This window comes from Rhinatrema bivittatum, chromosome 3 (assembly GCF_901001135.1).
Source record: "Rhinatrema bivittatum chromosome 3, aRhiBiv1.1, whole genome shotgun sequence".
Classification (NCBI taxonomy): Eukaryota; Metazoa; Chordata; class Amphibia; order Gymnophiona; family Rhinatrematidae; genus Rhinatrema; species Rhinatrema bivittatum.
Window position 1 is genome coordinate 285,618,094 of NC_042617.1, and position 21,326 is coordinate 285,639,419.

The following is a 21,326-nucleotide window of genomic DNA, read 5'->3' on the forward strand; positions in this document are numbered from 1 at the left end:
CAGAACTATAAATTCCTACATGCAATTGGACAAAAGCATTGGCTCAGCCTGACGAAATCCTTCATACTTTTCTTCTCTGCACCATATCACAGCTTTCTTTGATCTTCCCCTCACACTCCGGTCTCTGAAAAGTATTGTTTTTCTTTTTTTTTTTGTAATTAATATTTTATTGAACACGCACTGATATAAACGTTTGACAGGGTTTCAGAGACATATACAAAACATATTACCTGTAATAACAAATGAATCATAATAAATCATAACAAACATTCTCTATAATGATAAGCCTATTCACAGCCTGCCCTAACATTTCTGGCCTCTAAACTCCCCCAGCTTCTACAATCCAGAGAAAAGTATTGTTTTCCTAATGCTTTTTCTTTGCTAGAGCTAACCTCATTGACTGATCCCGCTATTAGAGATGTGAATCGTGTCCTCGATCGTCTTAACGATCGATTTCGGCTGGGAGGGGGAGGGAATCGTATTGTTGCCGTTTGGGTGTTTAAAATATCGTGAAAATCGTTAAAATCGTGAGCCGGCACACTAAAACCCCCTAAAACCCACCCCCGACCCTTTAAATTAAATCCCCCACCCCAAATGCCTTAATACTTCATCAACTTTGGGAGGGAAGTACTTACTTGCCCTAAACCAATGGCAGGAAAACCGGCACACTAAAACCCCCTAAAACCCACCCCCAACCCTTTAAATTAAATCCCCCACCCTCCCGAACCCCCCCCCCAAATGCCTTAAATTACCTGGGGATCCAGTGGCGGTCCGGAACGGGCTCCTGCAATTGAATTGTGTTGTCTTCAGCCGGCGCCATTTTGCAAAATGGCGGCCACAAAATGGCGGCGGCCATAGACCAACACGATTCGACTGCAGGAGGTCGTTCAGCGGCGGTCCGGAACCCCCGCTGAACGACCTCCTGCAGTCTATCTCCTGCCGGCGCCATTTTCCGTACGGAAAACGATTCGCGGCAGGAGATCGCTCCCGGACCCCCGCTGGACCCCCAGGGACTTTTGGCCAGCTTGGGGGGGCCTCCTGACCCCCACAAGACTTGCCAAAAGTCCAGCGGGGGTCCGGAACGACCTCCTGCAGTCGAATCGTGTTGGTCTATGGTCGCCGCCATTTTGCGGCCGCCATTTTGCAAAATGGCGCCGGCTGAAGACAACACAATTCAATTGCAGGAGCCCGTTCCGGACCGCCGCTGGACCCCCAGGTAATTTAAGGCATTTGGGGGGGGGGTTCGGGAGGGTGGGGGATTTAATTTAAAGGGTCGGGGGTGGGTTTTAGGGGGTTTTAGTGTGCCGGTTTTCCTGCCATTGGTTTAGGGCAAGTAAGTAAGTTCCTGCCCTCCCCCTTCCCCCGATTTACGATTTTTTAACGATAAATCGGGGGAATTGGTATTGTATCGTGGCCCTAACGATTTTTGACGATTTAAAATATATCGGACGATATTTTAAATAGTCAAAAAACGATTCACATCCCTACCCGCTATCTTCCCTGTACTGATCCATCAAACACATCCCATCCCATCATCTCTCATGCGCTGTCCTGTCTGGCTACTTACACTGGGGGCTCTTTGGGACAGACAGCTCCCTCTCACTCATTACACATAATTGACTTCTGGGACTCATTGACTGTATTGTTTGGTTGCCATGGCCTTGCACAAGACTATGTACACTGGGACAGTGCTACATAAATGGTATGCAATCCAAAGCCAAAATTAAGCCAGTAGGCTGGGAGTATTTTAGTCCTCTGTATCCTGGGTACAAGCATCATTTATGGTCATGGCTTGGATTGGCTGACCATGACTTTGACAAAAGAATTACAGTAGTTGCTCGCCATAATTAAGAATGGTTGACCATATTTTGATAACTGGTTACCTGGTTATACTAATCATGATTGGCAGTGACCGTCCCACAGTTTGACCATGCTTTAGTAGTTTTGGATGCATACATCGTTGTGAATAGGCGTCCAATGGTTTGGTCATCCTTTGATAGACCTAGATGCATCCATAGTTGGGAACAGTTTTCCACCTTTGGCAGATAAACTTACTCTATGCTATGCTCAGCAACCATAATCACTATTTAGTGCATAATGGGGATGAGTGGAATATACCAACCTGATCTTTCTTCAGGGTTATCTGCCCAATCTCCTTGTTTCCAACAAAAGATCGGGTGACTTTATATACCCGTTCTCCTGCACGGACACGAATGATGAAGTTGGCTGGGAAATATCCTGCCTTCTCTCCAATCTTGCCCTAAAACCAAAAGAACATTTCAGAGGGTAAAAACAAGCCCTGCAGCATGAGAAAGGGGCACTCACTACCCAGTAAAGGTGGATGCCACGTTCCAGTGGAGCAATCCTATGGGACAGCAATAGCCACTGACATCCAGTAAATGTAATAACATATTTTAAAACGTGCTGCTCTCCAGTTTAGTGGTTTCAGCAAAGAATGGTATTCCGAGGCCTGAGAGTTAATGGAGATTATTGCACTTTTGAACCCCTGAAAAGTATCTGATCTTGCCTTTCTTCCAACTTCAACTGAGGTATGCAGTAACTCTCCGAGACATCAAACAGCTTAACTAGCAAATGGGCAATTAGCACTGGCAGGCCAAAGTCACATTCTTTGTTGGGGTGAGGAGGAAATCTCAGGCAGAAAGCACTAGGGGTGACATCATGATATCTCGACTGCAATGTTACAAGCATTACATAAATCAAATCAAAGTGCATCAGCTTAGTCAATGTTATATTTTAGTCAATGTTATATTTATATATTAGTCAATGTTATATTAGCTTAGTCAATGTTATATTTATATATTGACTAAGCTGATGCACTTAGTCAAAGTGCATCAGCTTAGTCAATGTTATATTTTCCCTTTACTTATGTTGTATCCAAGTTTCTCCTCCTGTTCTATGTAAGACAATTTTTGTCACTGTTTGTTCAAGGTTGATATGTAAACCGGAGTGATAATTAACTCTGTTTTTTGAACTTCGGTATAGAAAAAGTTAAATAAATAAATAAATAAATAAATCCCGCAACAGCATTCAGTTTTAGCCGCACTATCCCAGTAACCGCAAGGACTATGCACAGCAAATAAAAGGAGGCTCTCCCTGGGTGGGTTAAGTGGGAGTGATTCAACCAGAGCCCAAGCCTCTGGATTTTCAAGCTCTGTAACATGAGTGCTAAAGCTTCCTGGCCTGTGCCAGAAGAGGTCAAGCATGGTATTGATAGAAAGCTGAACCCATTCCTCTCCTCTTGTTGTCCTTACCCTCCACCATTCTTCATTGGAGTCATCGATAACTGCAATCCTGTCTCCTGCCCTGGGGAGGGAAAAGCAATGGGATTACTTATAAGAACTACTGTCCATAATACAAAGCAGACTTGCAGTTTCAAGTCAACTGCTTTCAGAACACAGGAACACAGGTTCAGCTAATACCAACAAACATATCGTGTCTGATTTAGTGAGCTCTGTCATAGCATATCCCATGGCCTTGTTTGTGTGTGAGGGGAGCAGAATGGTTGGGACCTTAAGTCTCTATAAGATTCCACCTCAGCATATCATTCCTTCCCTCCTCTTAGTTTTGTAATCACAATAAAATACCTCTTTTTAGTCACATTAATAGATCCCAGTTTCAGCTCAGGGGTTGAGGACACATAACACTTAGCAGCACCAACTCACTGAAAATCCAGATCATCCTTTTCCAGAGCTTTAAAGCGGTAAAGAGCCACAAAATAATGAGTCTGCATGAAACCTCCACGCATGCCTGGCTGTGTCTTCTTATTCTGAAGAGGAAACAAAAGGCAAGATGAAAAGAAAAGGAACAAGAACAGTGAAATTGGCATAGGCATGCAGAGCCTTTTAATTCTAGGTCGGGATGGCTCAGGATAAAGCACAGGGATACAGAGCCTTTCACCTCTAGGACTGGATGGATCAGGAGGATAGGCACAAGGATACGGTTTTTCACCCAGGACTGGATGGCTTGGGGAGAGGCACAGGGATACAGAGTCTATCAGATTTAGCATGTAGTGTGTACTTATCCTGTCATTACATGGTTACAAGTGCTTCTATTTTCACTGATAAAAATATTAGCAATAGAGCTACTGGCAAAGCAGAGCCCCTGGGAGGGGATTACAGGCCCAGTCATGGCACATTAGAGACTGTCTTCTGGCTCTGGTACCAATATTCACTGAAGGCGACACACACCTTATCATCAGCAGAACTTTTATCTCCCTTTTTCTCCCCTTCTTGATTTCCTGAGGAAAAAAGCACTTTTGTTACCAATTAAGATAGAAACATAGATGTGGGTAGAGAAAGATCACCTGGTCTGCCTGTTTGTACCTGCCTGCGGTGCTGAAAACAGGTCTTACTCCGTCTGTAGTCTTCTCCACTCTCTACCACTAAGGTCCCCCTTTGTGTCTGTCCTATGCATGTTTGAATTCTGTCACTGCTTTGGCTCCTATAACCTTTGCTGCTGGCATCCTGTGCCAGGTGTCCATCACTCTCTCAGTGAAAAAGCATTTTCTCTCACGTTCCTTCTGAGATTCTGCCCCCTTCAGCTTCACATGGTGATCCTTTGTCCTTGAGCATTTCATTCTATGGAAAATATTACTTTGTTGAAACCTGATATTTGAATGTTTGGGCATCATAGCTCCTCCTTCCCTTCCTTCCTTCTCTTTCAGCTCCTTCAGTTTCTCTGTGTACGGTTTCTAGTGCAGGCCATGAGCCATTTCCGTGGCCCTCCCTTGCATTGCCTCTACTTTGTCAACGTCTTTTGGTAGCTATGGCCTCCAGAATTAAACACAAGTCTCAAGGTGATGTCTCACCAGACACCTGTAGAGAGGTAACATTACTTCCTTCTTTCTACCTTTTTTCATGTGCCCAAGTATATTAATAGCTTTCCCAATTTCCCTGTTACACTGACTACCTTACAGTCATTGGAGATGAGGACCTGCAGATCGTTTTCTCGGAGAATTGACTCCAAATGGGTTTATTTTGCGCATACCATTACAGGAATGAACACATCATTCTTAAGTCTGGTGACTGCTAGGTCCTCCCCTCCAGAATGGTATTTGGCCCTTTGATTTCTGCACTCTAAATGCAGAATTTTGTACTTTTTAAGAATAAAGCATAGTTGTTAAATCTTTGACAATTCTTCCAAGTGTAAAGTAATCCTTCGCGTCATCTGTCCCTTTTGGCATGTTTATTCTGTTGCTGATTTTCATATCACCTGCAAATAGGCCCATTTTCCCTTCTAACCTTTCCACAATGTCATATCTTAAGACACCGAAGAGGACTGGTTCTAGCATCCATTATTCACTCTTCTCCAAGTGCTACTGCTCAACCAGTTTTATCTACCTCAGACTGGAATGGGGCTCTGAACCAATCCTGGATGGTTGTTTAAACCCCATCCCTATGCATTTGGGGCTTTGTAGTTCTGCTTTTCTGAATACAAGCTGTAAGGCTACAAATCCCAAATTTTTTCAAGTAAAGAAAATAGAAAAATACCTCAAGACTGGTTAGACCCAGGGACCATGTATATCGCATGCTAGCTAGGTTTGTAGCAGTATTATACATCCAGAGATTCCTGCAGGTGTAGATAGGGTTGCCAGCTGTCTGTATATCCCTTCCCCCTCCCATTGACGGGTTGATCCAGTCCTAGTTTTATCCCTTTTTGCATGTGTTTGTTCCACTACGTTTTTTGAATACAGACTGCTAGAAGTAGAACCCAGGATTGATCTGAGCAGTGACTGGACACAGAGAGTGTGAGCAATGAGGAAGAGGAGGAGAGGGGCAGTGTGCAGGAATAAGCAGTCAGCATAGAGTGGGTGAAAACCATCTAGCTCCTTAGCTGAGTGACTTAATGCTGCTGGAAAGGCACAGGCATGGGGATCTCCACCCTGGAGGATTTTTTTCTGAATAGACTCCTAGAAGTGCGCATACTCTTCCACCAGGTAGCGAGAGAAAAGTAACTTTCAAGAAATTAGATGCAATATGAGGGGAAAAAGAGATTCTATGCTAAGGAAAGCAGGCAATCAGCCATATGCTGAAATCCTCCCAACCCCTCTAATAGAGAAGGTTGAGGCTGGCATAGCCCTACCTAAAAAGTTCCCTACTGAAATCTTGTATCATAGATCAATTGTTCTTCACAGTCATTGAGAACCTTAGCAAACCAATCTCTTCATGTAGAATGCAGCCTATTTAACTACTGCCTTGTAAATAAAGTCATAACAGCTTGGAACCACTTCCACTGAGACATCTACTATTGTGTGCAGTTACATAACACCGCTTGCACCAATAGCCAGTAATATTTTCTTTACTATGCGTTCCCACCCAAGGTTCACTACAACCAACTGACCTGAGAAATTGTGAACCCTATAGCCACTGAGGGCAGGCATTTCCTCTGAACCATCCAGCTTTATATGGGAGAGGAGGCGGGGAATGAGAAATTCAAGTTCACAAATGCAATGGGGCAAAAAGCAGGACTGGATTAGCCGGTCTGGAAAAGAAAAATGAGTCAACTGGCAACCCCAGGCAAAGAGGTTAGAGCTCCAAGGCCTAGAAACTGGCATTATACATGATCTCTGGCTCCATTTCAAGCTCTATTACTTCTATTGTGTTCTCTCTATTCTGTCACCACAGGGCCATACACACCCTCCATAGCTCACTTTTTCCTCTCCTATTTTCTCCACTGAGGATTTTAAATAGATGTAGGTTTACAGTGATGCCAGAAGCTTCTCAGAGGACACTGTGAGAATATTAATGGTACTGGAGCTCAGCGCTTAGCCTCCTCCCCAGTCCTCCTCACCTCCCTCTTCCTTCCCTTCTTCGACTTTGGGTATTTCCGGTTCTTCATCCATCATTGCTGCAGGCTGTAAAAAAAAAAAAAAAGAGGAAATCCTGCACCAGTGTCCACAGGAATCAGCAAAGCTAGTAATATATAGACATGCACATATCATGTAGACCTGCTTATGGACCTAAACACAGACATGCAGATACACAGACGCACACATGTGCTGACATGTCACTCACATTCTTCTTGTCATCTTGTCCTTTCTTTCTTTCCTTGTTTGCCATAATGACTCCTGTCCTGAGTGTATCAAAGACAGGATCCGACCGATTTGCTGCCGCTGGGTCACAAGGAGAAAGACAGAAGAGGGCAAGGAGGGGGGTTAGTGTGGGTGGGCAACCCACCCCTGGGGGACACCAACTAATGCAGCATGAGCAGAAGGGGATACTCACAGAAGGGCAGCAGCTCCTTCACACAGGCATATTGCTGGTTACTGTACAGAGGGGAGCTGTAGGCCCTCCGAAACCCAGGGGGCTGGAAAACAAAAGAAATTTGGATGAATAAATGAGTCAGTCAGTCAATGAAACTCTTACAGTGCAATGACTGAAAATCCATCTGTTTCTCCAAAATATTCTCCAGATCTTAAACAGTAAACATTGTTGGGTTGGCACATGATTTGACTTGCATAAGACTGACTACAGCTGAAGACCACCAGAACCAGCCTCTCACCCTACTTCTCCCCGGCATTCATGAATTCTGATACTGTGCTTGACCCCACAGACTCCACTAGAAGGCTATTCCACCTTAATCTTCTGCAAAGAAATATTTGTTTCCATTTATATCCTATAAAATACCGAATTAACCCTGTCTCCTAATGAAACAAGAAATACATCAAAGACAAGTTCCCTATTTTTGCTCACCAAATAACATTATACTCATTTAATACTTTTAATTATCAATTTATTATTTCATAACCTGTATAAATATATCTTTAACCAATAATATGCAAAGTTTTAAAAACACCCAACATTGATTGTTACATTGATGCGGATATACAGTTATATTGTTAAAGCAAAAGGATATATTTAAGCAATTGATTAGATAACCATTCAAGTAAGGGTTTTTTTGCCCTGATAAAAGTTAAACAATAGAGGATTAATGGTTTACAGGGGTTGTAGGTATGTGGTTTGCATGAGTTTGAGTATGAATCAGGATGAACGAATGGATGGTTGGGTGTTTAAAAATTTGCATATTATTGGTTAAAGATATATTTATACAGGTTATGAAATAATAATAAATTGATAAAAGTATTATAATTAAAAGTATTGACAAATAAAAGACGTAAATCCTACGCCTGACTACAATATGATAAGAGTTCCTTTCACTTTGACCTCCATTAATGTTCCTCTCTCTCATTAACCATTTCCATGTTCCATTCATATCCCTTGTTAACCATTTTCATGTTACAAATGTTCAATATATTAGACAAAGGAAACGCTCGATTTCCTGCATTTTCTTTTTATTTATTTATTTATTTATTTATTTATTTAAATGATTTATATACCGGAGGTTCCTGTATAGTATACATATCACCCCGGTTTACAAAGAACAGTAACTATCGCTAAAAAATATAGAGGTTTACATAGAACATAGAACATAATAAAAGAAGTTTTTACATTGAACAAATCTAAGTAAGCAAAGTTTTTACATTGAATAAATTAATTGAAGCAAATAGTGTATGATATTTAACCGTTAATAAACAAGCAGTTAATAAATCAATGAATAACATGGAAAAATGTGAAGTCAATATGAGTATATGTATGTAGTATGTATGAATTCAGCATGTGTAAATTTCTGATTGAATAAAATAATAGATCTGAATAAAACGTTGTGGGCTTGAAAATACTTTTCTTCGTGTTCTTGGCTCTAGGGGAAAGCTTGTTTGAACAGCCAAGTCTTAAGTTTCTTTTTAAATGTAGGGTGGCATGTTTCCAAACGAAGGTCTGGAGGGAGCGAGTTCCAAAGTGATGGGCTAGCTGTGGATAATGCACGTTTCCTCAAAATGGATTTCGCCGGTTGTGTGATTAGTCTGTTTTGATAGGCGCTTCTGGTTGGTTTCACGGATGTGTGTAATCGAATTTGAAATGTTAGGTTGAGAGGTGCGATGTTGTGTAAGGCCTTATGAATCATCATTAAAGATTTGAACTGGATCCTGTATTTAATCGGAAGCCAGTTGAGATGGTGGAGAATAGGGGTGATATGATCTCTTTTTTTGGCATTTGAAAGAATTCTTGCAGAGGCATTCAGGACCATCTGAAGTGGTTTGATGGTACATGCTGGAAGGCCTAGGAGGAGGGAGTTACAGTAATCAAGCTTTGGGAGAATGATGGCTTGTAAGACCATGCGGAAGTCTCTGTAAAGGAGGAGAGGTTTAAGTTTCTTTAATGTTTGAAGTTTAAAGAAACATTCTTTTGTTGTGTTGTTGACGAATTTGTTGAGGCAGAGTTTGCTGTCTAAGATGACTCCCAGGTCTCTAACTTGTTGCGAGGTGGAGAGCCCTGCGGTGTCCGGATGTTGGTTAGTGGTAGAAAGTGAGGAGAGGGTATAGTTTTCCGGTGAAATGATGAGGATTTCAGTTTTGTTTTTGTTTAGAACCAAGTTGATGCTGGTGAGTAGATTGTTGATAGCTAACAGACATTTATTCCAGAATGATATGGCTTTTTGTAGGGAATCTTCTATAGGGATGAGGATTTGAATATCATCCGCGTATAGGTAATGTCTTAGCTTAAGGTTAGTAAGAAGTTGACAGAGTGGGAGCAGATAAATATTGAAAAGGGTCGGGGAGAGGGATGATCCTTGTGGTACCCCCCTTTTGGATTCGATGGTGTGGGACTCTTTGTTATTTATCTTGACCTTGTATGATCTGTTCTCCAAAAATGATTTGAACCAGTTAAAAGCTACTCCTGTAATACCGATGTCTATTAGGCGTTGCAAGAGGCATGAGTGGTTAACAGTATCAAACGCTGATGAGAGATCCAGGAGAGCGAGGAGGCAAGGTTGGCCCTTTTCTAGGTTGAAAATGATAGTGTCTGATAATGATGTTAATAATGATTCGGTATTCATAGTCTTACGAAAGCCAAATTGGTTTGAGGTGAGGATATTGTTTTCGTCAAGATATTCTGTAAGTTGTTTGTTAACAACTTTCTCCATAACTTTGGCAATCAAAGGGAGGTTTGCTATGGGTCTAAAGTTAGCTGGGTCTGAGGTGGGTAAGTTGGGGTTTATGAGGAGCAGCTTGAGCATGGCTAACTTGAGTTGGTTCGGGACATGTCCTTGGTTGAAAGAGCAGTTAATAATGTCTGCTAAAGGTTTGGCTATGGTGTTGGTGATAAGACTAAGTTTGTTGGATGGAATATGGTCTGATGGATGGGAGGATGGTTTTATCTTCTTGAGAATGTTCTCTATTTCTAGAGTGGATGTGAGCTCAAAAGTGTTGAGCACTGTTAGTGAAGTGTTGTGTTGATTGACATTTGGGTGCGATGGTTGTTGATCTGTTGGGAGTGGAGGTTGTTGAGTGGTTGAGAGTGGTGTTTGTTGAGCGGGTGAACTCGAAGATTGAGGGGTGAGGTTGATTACGTGTTTTGGATGTGTAGATGGTCCCTTGAGGGGGGCTAGGAGTGAGGTGATTTTGTTGTCGAAGAAGTCTGCCAGTTCGTTTGCTTTATTGAGTGCTTGATCGTCTGGAATGATGGGTGCCGGGGGTTTTGTGAGGGTTGATACATAGGAGAAAAGAGCTCTTGAATCAAAAATGAGGTGGTGGATTTTTTTGGAGAAGAATAGTCTCTTTGTTGTGTTGATGTTGTTTCTGTAAGAGTTAAGGCATGATTTGTAGGTGAGGAGGGTGGTTGAAGATGGGTTTTTTCGCCAATTTTGTTCCTTGCATCTCAGTTCGTGTTTAAGATTTTTTAGCTCCTGTGTGAACCAGGGTCTCCTGTTGTCTTTATTTGGATTTATAGATTTAATTGTCATGGGGCAAATTTGATCTGCAACCTTTTTAGTGATGTTGGTCCATGATGAAGTTGCTGAGTTTATGTCGGATAGGTCAAGGTGCTCAAGTTCCTTGGCCAAGTGTTCACTGAGTTGGTCTCCAGAGCACTGTTTCCTAAATGATATAGTTATTGGTAGTATGGATTGTGGTGGAAGATCTTTAATTTTTAAAACTGATGATATAATTCTATGGTCTGACCAAGGTATTGGAGTGCAAGTTGGAGTGGTGTGGGTTGTGATACCTTCATTTATGAAGATAAGGTCCAGTGTATGGCCTGCTTTGTGTGTTGGTTCAGTCACTATTTGTCTGAAACCCATATTGTTGAGAGAGGAGAGAAGAGTTTTACAGTTGGTAGAATGAGGTTGAATATCTACGTGCAGATTAAAATCTCCCATGAGGATGGTAGGTTTTCTGGAATTTAGGTGTTTTGCTGTAAGTTCTATGATGGGGGATGGGTCAGCTTCCAGTATTCCGGGGGGAGCATAGATTAGGCCGATCGTCAGATGTTTTGAGTTGAATAGGGCAAATTCAATCTTTGATATGTTATTGGAAGTCTGCAAAGTCAGACCCAGTGTTTTTTTGGCTGCGAGAAGAAGTCCACCTCCTCTTTTTTTGGGTCTGGGAATAGAGAGAACATCGTAATCCTGTATGGGTAGTTGATTGATTAGCGCTGTGTCGGAAGGTTTTAACCAGGTTTCTGTGATAGCACAAATGTCAGGTTTTGTATCGAATAGGTAGTCGTTGAATATATGACTTTTCTTAGCGATTGATTGCGCATTAATCAATGTGAGTGAGAATAGAGTTAGTCCAAGGAATTGAGTGGCTGGTGTCAGCAAAATGGGCCTAAGCCTCTGTTGACGATTGTGATGTGGGGGGGAAGGGGGCTTTGGTGTTCTCCATTTGGAATTGAGGATGATGGGAATTGAGAGGGGGTGCATGTTGGGATGTAAGAGGCTGAAGTGGAAGACTGTAGGAATCGTTATGGTCAGAAAGGAGTGCTAGGTGAATGCTGTCTGAAGAGTGCTGGACGAATGTGGTTTGAAGAGTGCTAGATGGATAATGTTAGAAGAGTGCTGTATGTATGAAGGATGTATGTTGGGCGAGTGCAGTCCGGAGAGTGATGGGCGAGTGCAGTCCAGAGAGTGATGGGCGAGTGCAGTCCAGAGAGTGATGGGCGAGTGCAGTCCAGAGAGTGATGGGCGAGTGCAGTCCAGAGAGTGATGGGCGAGTGCAGTCCGGAGAGTGATGGGCGAGTGCAGTCCAGAGAGTGATGGGCGAGTGCAGTCCAGAGAGTGATGGGCGAGTGCAGTCCGGAGAGTGATGGGCGAGTGCAGTCCGGAGAGTGATGGGCGAGTGCAGTCCGGAGAGTGATGGGCGAGTGCAGTCCGGAGAGTGATGGGCGAATGTTAAGCGGAAGCAGACCTGGTGCTATTGGGTGGACGAGTAATGAGATGTTTAAGGTTCCTCTGAGGAGTCTGCTGGCAAGTCTGGTAAAGTCCACGAGCTACAAACAAAACATTTTTGTTTGAATGTAAACCGATGTGATATGTAAAATCGAACACCGGTATAGGGAAATAAATATTAAATGAGTAGAATGTTATTTGGTGAGCAAAAATAGGGATCTTGTCTTTGATGTATTTCTTGTCTATTTATATCCTGCCAATGCCAATGGCGATGGCTCTAGGCGGCTTACTGAGTTACATACACAATCAAATGGACACAAAACTTAGGTTACTCCTCCTGATTCTAGCCCAGGGATTCTCAGCTCTGGCCCTAGAGGGCTACAAACATTTCTGGCTTTCAGGGTAACCAGGCTATGAAAATTATCCTTGTTCTTAGACCATAGGTATGAAAATAGATCTCATGAATAATCATTGTAGATATCTTGAAATCTAGACCCTTCTATTGCCCTCACCAAGATCCCTGATCCAGCTTCCCCAGCATTGTTCAGGGTCCCCTGACATTCTCCCTTCCTTTCCACTGATGTTTAGCTTCTGGTGCCTCCTCACACCCATACAGTTGAACACTTGTTTTTATTTTCATTATTTGCATTTTCAAAACATTAAAAAACAAGATAAACAATAAGCAAATACAGAAAAATAATAAGATTAAAATCATCACTATGAAGCATTATAAAAAAACCCAAAATATTCTGAGTTACCCCATCACACCACAGACACTGAATGCTCTTCCTGATCAGCCAACTCTTCACACACTTCCAAAATGCCACATTACCCAAAGATATGAATGCCAGTAAGGATTATGTATTCTACAGAGAAGGTACCACAACCAATAAAGGAAAATTGGTTCTTACCTGCTAATTTTCATTTCTGAAGTATCATGGATCAGTCCAGACAAGTGGGTTTATGCATCCCTACCAGTAGATGGAGGCAGAGAACAAAAACTTTGAGGCACTGCTACATAACTAAGAGTGCCACCTGCAGTCCCTCAATATTGACCTGTACCCAAGCCAAGATGTGTACCTTAAACCCCAATAAACCTTGGGCGAACAGATACTTAAAGGTTGAAGCCCCTTGGAAAAACTAGGCCCTCTTAACCTGACAACAAAACACACATCTGAAACTATGTACACTTCTCTTTACTCTGAATATATCACATATCAGCTCAGCAACATCCAGAAGTGAGGAAATCTTTCAAAAGATAGGGATGGGTCTCTGGACTGATCCATGGTACTTCAGGAATGAAAATTAGCAGGTAAGAACCAATTTTTCCTTCCTGTTCATACCCCGGATCAGTCCAGACAAGTGGAATCTATCCAAACCCTTCTATTCTGGGAGGGAACTCAAAAGACCCACACGCAACACACTTTCCTCAAAAGATGCCTCCTCCAGCACCCGCACATCCAAGTGGTAATGTTTGGTAATTGTGTGAAGCGAAGACCACATCGCCGCAAAACAAATCTCCTGCATAGAAAGTAGAAGACACTCCGCCCATGAGGTTGCTTGCACCCTAGTGAAATGCGCTTTCAACCCCTCCGGCATCAACTGGCCCTTACCAATATAAGCTGAAGCTATCATCTATTTCAGCCATCTTGCAATAATGCCCTTGGACGCCTTATTTCCCTTCTTAGCGCCAGTGCACAGGACAAAAGGATGATCAGTTCTCCGAAAGGCATTTGTCACCTTAAGATAGTGCAAAAGAATTCTGAGCACATCCAACAAATGAAGCTCCCTCGCCATAGAAGCATCCACAGATAAATTCGGAAAGGCCAGTAATTCAATCACCTGATTGAGGTGAACGGAGGAAACCACCTTAGACAAAAAGGAAGGAACTGTCTGTAAAGAAACACGTTCCTACGAAAAACGCGGGAAAGAGTCCCTACACAACAAAACTTGCAGCTCGGAAATCCTTCTAGCTGAACAGATAGGCACTAAGAGAACAGCCTTCAGGGTTAAGTCCTTTAGAGAAGCCCTCCTAACCGGTTCAAAGGGAGGACCATACAGCACCCGAAGAACTAAGTTCAGATTCCATGCTGGACAAATCTTCCGAACAGGAAGCAAATGTTTTGCCCCTTTGAGGAAACGAACCATATCTAGATGAGATACCAACAGTCTTCCCTGAATCCTACTTCAAAGGGAACCTAAGGCAGCCACCTGAACCTGAAGGGAATTATAGGCCAAACTGTTAGTCAATCCGCTTTGCAAAAAGGCTAGACTCTTTGGAATGTCCATCTTCAAAGGCTGCACCTTGTTTTGCAAACACCAGGATTCAAAGACCCTCCACACTTGAACATAAGCCAAAGACATGGAAGGCCGCCTTGCCTGAAGCAAAGTCGCAATCACAGGCTCCAAATAACCTTTCAAGTGGAGCCATCGCCTCTCAAAGGCCAAGCCACTAGACAGAATTGATCCTCCCAGTCTGAAAATACAGGTCCCTGCCGCAACAGCCTGACAGATGGGCCAAGCGAATGGGACCATCCACCGCCAGAAGAAAGTGGTCCGCAAACAACGGCCGGCGCAGCCACTTGGGAACCACCAGGATCACCCTGCTCTAATGAAGTTTGATGAGCTGCAGCACTTAACCTATGAGAGGCCGCAGTGGAAACATGTACAGCAACAATTGTGTCGGCCACAGGAGAATGAGAGCGTCAATGTCCTCCGATCTGATCTCCCTTCTGCGACTGAAAAACTGATCCATCTTTGTATTTCCTGAAGTTGCCACAAGGCCCACTGCTGGTCTGCTCAGTCTGGCCTGAGTCAGGGAGAAGGCCTCTGCAGACTACTCCCACTTCCCCAGATCCAGATGCTGTCTACTGAGGAAGTCCGCCGGCATTTTGTCCACTCCGGTTACATGGGAAGCTGCTACACTTGCCAGATGTTCCTCCGCCCAAACAAAAAGTTCTTGCTCCACCAGTGCTACTAGACGATTCTTCGTTTTGCCCTAACAGCTGATATACGCCACTGTCATCGCTTTGTCCGAGAATACTCGCACCAACTTGCCCTGAATGAGCTGGAGAAATGCCAGTAAGGCTTCACACACTGCCCTGGTTTCCTCTGAAGACCACTGCCCCTGTGCCAATTTTCCTTGACATATCGCCTCCCAACCAGAGAGGCTGACATCCGTGGTCACCATCACCCAGTAGGGCACTTCCCGATCCATCCTTTTCTCAAGATTGTGCTGAGACAGCCACCTTGAGAGACTGGAACTGGTATCCTCTGGCAATGGCAAAGGAAGTGAAATTCCTCCGTAAGCGGATTCCAATGGGATAATAGTGCCTTCTGCAGTGGGCGCATGTGGGCAAAGGCCCATGGAACTAACTCAGCATAGAAACCATGGAACCCAGGACCTACAAATAATCCTGGACCCTGGAAACCGACTGATGCATCAGCCAAAGGACCCGACTCTGGAACTTGACTACCCGTTCCATAGTCAGAAATACCTTCCCTATCTGGGTATTGAAGCATGCATTCAGATATTCCAATGACTGGATCGACTTTAAATGGCTCTTTGCCAGATTTGTTACCCAGCCCAATGAATCCAGGAGCTGCTGGACCCACTGGACTGAGTGACAACACTCCATTTCTGACTTCGCCCATACTAACCAATCAACCAGGATACATTCCTTCCTGGGTGCCGATGCCACTACCACCATCACCTTTGTGAACGTGCATGGCACAGCTGCCAACCCAAAGGGAAGGGCTTGAAATTGGAATTGCTCCCTCTGGGAGCCTGAATCTCAGGAACTGCTGGTGTTCGGCCTGAATGGGAATATGGAGATAAGCTTCCGACAAATCCAACAACGCCAGAAACTCCCCTTTGCGCACTGTCGCTAACACTGTGCGCAACATCCAAAACCACAGCACCCGGAGGGCAGCACTGACCTTCTGTAGACCAAGAATGAGCCGAAAAGTCCCCTCCTTTTTGGGCACTATGAAGTACACAGAGTATCGACTCTGCCCCATCTCCAGAGGGGGCACTGGAACAATGGCACGCAGGAGCTGTAGCCGTTGCAACATCTCCCGCACCGCCTCTCATATGGCCTGGGAGATGCAGTGGGAGGCTACAAATGTGTCCCTGAGCAGATGAGAAAATTCCAAGACATAACCGTCTCTCACCACCTCCAGGTCCCACTGGTCTGATGTGATCTTGGTCTACTCCTTTTAAAAGAGGGATAGTCTTCCTCCAACAGCCTATGGAGAGGAGCGGATCAGCCTGTCTTCAATGACCAATCTTATTTCCACCTCCCCCTTAGTGTCTACCAACTCTTAGAGGCCTGCGTTGGGCTCAATAGGACTGCTGCCTGCCGGCCCCCAGGCTCCTGCTAGTGTGAAACTGCCTCGCTTCTCTGAATCGAAGAGGAAAAAACTTCTTGGGGGTTTTCTTGAGCTCAGGCAACATATTACCCTTCGACTCCCCCACTTGCTTCATGAGCTGCTCCAAATCCTCTTCAAATAGCAGCTTTCCCTTGAAGGGGAGGTTAGACAGCTGCACATCAATTGACCAATTTTGTAGCCAGAGGAGTCTCCTTGCAGTTACTGCTATCTTCTGGCGGAAGTCTAGATCATGTCGTACAGAGCATCAGCCACAAAAGCCACTCCCACTTCCAAGCGGGTTGTTTGTGCTGCCTAAGCCACAGTCCCTTACCACCTGTGTGCCTTTTGCACCCAGCACACACACTGCATCAAACTTTCGCACACCGCAGCACGAAGACACCAAGCCGAAACCGCAAACTATCTTTGAGCAGGATCTCCAGATTCTGAGCCTGGACATCTTTTAGAGCTGCCATTCTGGCTGCTGGAATGGATGTTTTCTCCAGGATGAAAAGATCTGCTCTGGCCAGGGGTATAGCTTCACCATAGCTCTTGCTACCTCCAGGCCCGCCTCAGGAAATTCCCCTCCTGATCTACCAGCATCTTCACTGTCATTGGCAACAGAAAGGCCTTAGGGGATTCTTCTTAATCCTCCCAAGACCAGGTCACCTCTTCATTATCGAAGTCCTCCCAGTTTTGTTCCGACAAGGGCTACAGCTTAGTCATAGCTCTGGCTACCTTCAGACCCACTTTGGGAGACCCCCACTCCCGATCCACTAACTTCTTCACCTTCTTGGGTAAAGGAAAAACAACCTTAGGAGGCCCCTGCGGTCCCTCCAGGTCCGGGTTCACCCCTAGTCCCCAAATCTTCCAACACCTGGGGAACCAGTGGAACTTACTCCTCCCTACGGAACAACTGAACTACCTGAGGGCAGTTACCCTCAGCAGTCGGGACTTCATTGAATAGGATCCACTAAGTTGCTGATCGGGACCTTGTCTGGCACCACCGCAGTATCCTGCCGCTTATCGGGCCCATCCGACTCATCTGACGTGTCCCCATCCTCAGGCATGGACCATCCAAAGCCCAAGGAGATGTAGGATCCCTCCAAAGCCCGCATGCTCCCCCCCCCCCCCCAAGGATTTTTAGTCACAAGGGGGTTCTTGGGAAGCAGCCGCCTGGATCCTGCCTCCTTCTCAGCCAAATAGGCCTTGTGAAGAAGCAGGACAAGATCCGCTGAAAACTGCTCCGAATCCGAAGATGAGTGATCCTGCCCATCATCCCCCTGGCCCTGCTCTGCCACCAGCAGGGCTTAAATCGACGGGCAAAAGCAGGGGAGGAGAGTCCCAAGGATCTGAAGCAGTCTCTTAGCTCCTGCCATGTGCTCTCAAAATGGCCGCCGGTGCCTCCAACCCCTCCCCCCCGGGCACTGCGGCACTGGCCCGGCCAACCTCGTGGTCCGACCCCCCCCCCCCCCCCCCAATGGGCCTGAGAGGTCCCAGCCCCTCCCGAGGCACCCTCCATGCACAATGCGGTTGTACAGAGTTGAACTCCTCTCACACCACAGCTGCAGCAACTTTACCAGCGCTAAGCAGGCATTAGCCTGAATCACAGTCGGGCCTAAAAATAGCCCCTGCCGCTGAACAAACACTGCCGGTGATACGTCCCCGATGCTAAGTGAGCCCCTCGCCCGGCCCTGCCTCCCAGCAGCTCAGCCAATCAGCACCTGAGCAGCTCCCTTCACAGTGTGGTCTTTTTTTTTTTCCCCCAAAGGTACAGACACCAAAAAAAGGAAATAGCCAGCAAACAAGGAAAGCACAAAGAAAAGGGCTACTTCCCTGCTTCTGGATGCAGAGGGAGCAGACTGTGGAAGTGAGGACTCAGAGGAGGTGACTGATAAAGGCTGAGCTAGCTAAAGGGTCACCAACTGAACCACCCGAGGGCACCCTGCTCAACCCAAGGGATGGCCCACAAAGGAACCTAATACCTCAGGGAGCCCTCCAGGAATCTTCTGTCTTCCTTGTTATTTTTTGTTGGGGTTTTGTTTTTTTTTTTTAATCAAACTCCAGACTGCAGGTTTAGCACCTCTGCCATCCGCTGGAGACAGAGAAATACTGAAGGACTGCAGGTGGCACTCTCGGTTATGTAGCAGTGCCTCAAAGATTTTGTTCTCTGCCTCCATTTGCTGGTAGGGATGCATAAACCTACTTGTCTGGACTGATCTGGGGTACGAACAGGAAAGTCCTATTCTTGGTTCTGTTCATCTTAACTCACAAATGGACAGAAATGAAAAAACAGCCTCTACTGATGAATGTTGGGAGCACATAGACACATGCATTTAAATCACTTCCCTGAGGGCTTTAACTCAATTATGTTGAAAACAACAAGAACTCAAATTTTAAACTGAGCCCTATAAGCAACAGGAAGCCAGCATAACAGGGGGAATGGGTGCTCTATGCCCACAACCTGCTGTGTTCTGCACCCCTTGCAGCCTCTGAAGACTATTATTTACTGGCAGACCAAAATAAATAGGATTACGATAAACTAACTTTGACACAACTAGTGTCTGCTAAACAGTAGCTAAATCTTTTGCAGCCAATGAAGGCTTAAACTTACTCACCATTCAAAGTTTTGCAAAAGCTGCCTGCATGATTTTAGCAACCTGTGTATCTCACAAGAAGTTAGGATCCAACCATGCATCCACATTCTAGACTTTCTGGCTTACCTCTGAAGGAGTATCACCCTCATAACTCAATGGGTAAATTCCTGGCCCTCCCCTTACACAATAACTCAGATTTAGAACAATTCAGTTTCAACTTATTCATTCTCAGCCACCTCATCACTGCTGCCAGACATACATTAATCCTAGACACCGACTCAGTAATATCCATGCCCAGCAGAAAATAAATCTGGATATCATTTGTATACAGAAAAAAACAACTCAGAATGCCAAACGATACTACCAGATATAAATATTGAAAAGCGCAGGTCAAAGCAGTGAGCCCTGTGGTACTCTGCAGTCAGGGGTCAGAACAAAAGTCCTTCAAAGTAACCAACTGAGCCCACTCCTGCAAAAAAAATACCCAAACTATTTTAAGACTGGACCCTCCGCCCCCACTTGCGGCTAACAGTCTAACAAAATTGCATGATTTATTGTGTCAAAATCATCCCCAGCCTAAAACCCTTGTCCAGCCAAAACAGACACCAAAACTGTTTCTGTACTGCGGGAGGTATGAAAACCTTCCCAACAGTCACCCATATAATCCAAATAGCCCAAAAATTCCTTCAATTGCATAATCAGCACTGGAGCAATTAACTTCCCTAAAATAAAGCAGGTTTGACACGGGACAAAAACTTCCAGCTTCTGATGCAGCCCGAGTAGGTGATTTTTTTTTTTTTTTTAACAAAGGCATAATCTCTGCTGTTTTAAGCCTCAGACTATGGGATAAACTACCAACAGTATTTCCAAACTCTGTCCTTAACAAAAAAAAATTGAAAGTCACCCCAAACTAATTTCTCCCCACCCTGTTGCGTTGACGCCCATTTCCGTACTAATCATCCCTGAACAATCTGACCATGTTCCATTCAGTCCAGTTCTAATACTATTTATACTCTCACTATCCCAGGCTATGGTGGCAGGCCTGGAACAGTTGGGTTTGGTATTTGCTAAGCCCCCATCTCTAAGAATGCCTTTCAACAAAGCTCATGCCCGCCCCTCCCCCCACAATGGGTGGTACAGATGTGATAGGAATTCACATTCCTGGAGTTCTTCTGGCTCAGTTCTGTCCCTCGTAAAACCTCCCATTCTCTGGCAGGATGCAGGGGCATAGCTGGGAGCTGAGGGGCCATTTGACAGCCCATGGAGTCCCTGGTCCTTTCCAATGGAGAGGGTGGGTGTGGGGGGGGGGGGGGGGGGGGGGAGGGAATATTTCTAGGCTCTTAGGCTGTAATCCTGTTGGTAGTTCATGAAGGGTAACTGATCTGACAATATGTGCAGTTTCCTTTAATAAGATCTAAAGAAAAAAAAATCCAACACACAGTCCACAGTTACAGCCACTGAGTCTTATCACCTTAGGGAATTTAATTTCTTCCATTTCTCTAATAGGAACGTGATTTTATTTCTATCTATACACAAACTCTCCTTTGCAGTTCTGGAGATCCTTCTCCGAAAAGCCTCTGAAATTCTCACAGATGAGCATCTGTTGCCACTCTTTGGTGCAGAAATTCCTGGAGCAGGTTCACACACCTGGCAGCTCTCCTATGCTCCAGACTGTAAATCCACTTATCCACCAGATAAGGTAATCACCACTTGAACACAAAGGAGTAAAAAGACTTTTCTTTTTTTTTTGGATCACCTAACTCTTTCCCTCAGAATTTTTTTGGACTCCAAAGTCTACTCCCTCTCCTTGAAGGCCTGGATGCTCTATCCTTGAGCCCAAGCGACCTTCCCTGGAGGAGAGCTAGAAGAGAAAGAACAAGGAACCCTCCTGAACTCCTCTGCTATATAGAAAACCTGGTCTCCCTACAAGACACCTCTCAGTGAGAGGTGTCTGACCAGTAACCACCACCTCTTTACTCATCTTGTAGATATGAATCTGTGAAGACAAATACTCCATTAGTAAGGGGCACATTTTCAGACACCCTTACAGACACTTCTTTGCTAAGTAAAAAAAAAAAAAAAAAAAAAAAAAAATATATATATATATATATATATATA

General features: G+C 44.6%; 1 protein-coding gene across 3 annotated transcripts in view; it reads right to left on the minus strand.

Annotated features, from left to right (window-relative positions):
* STAC3 (SH3 and cysteine rich domain 3) overlaps positions 1-21,326 on the minus strand; it is a 41,064-nt gene that overhangs the window by 2,192 nt on the left and 17,546 nt on the right. For all 3 annotated transcript variants that reach the window (XM_029594885.1, XM_029594886.1, XM_029594887.1), the window contains 7 exons: positions 7,245-7,326; positions 7,035-7,132; positions 6,811-6,874; positions 4,209-4,258; positions 3,684-3,787; positions 3,273-3,324; positions 2,123-2,260 (listed from right to left, as the gene is read on the minus strand). In XM_029594885.1, the coding sequence (XP_029450745.1) occupies positions 2,123-2,260; positions 3,273-3,324; positions 3,684-3,787; positions 4,209-4,258; positions 6,811-6,874; positions 7,035-7,132; positions 7,245-7,326 (588 nt within the window). The remainder of the gene's footprint in view (positions 1-2,122; positions 2,261-3,272; positions 3,325-3,683; positions 3,788-4,208; positions 4,259-6,810; positions 6,875-7,034; positions 7,133-7,244; positions 7,327-21,326) is intronic.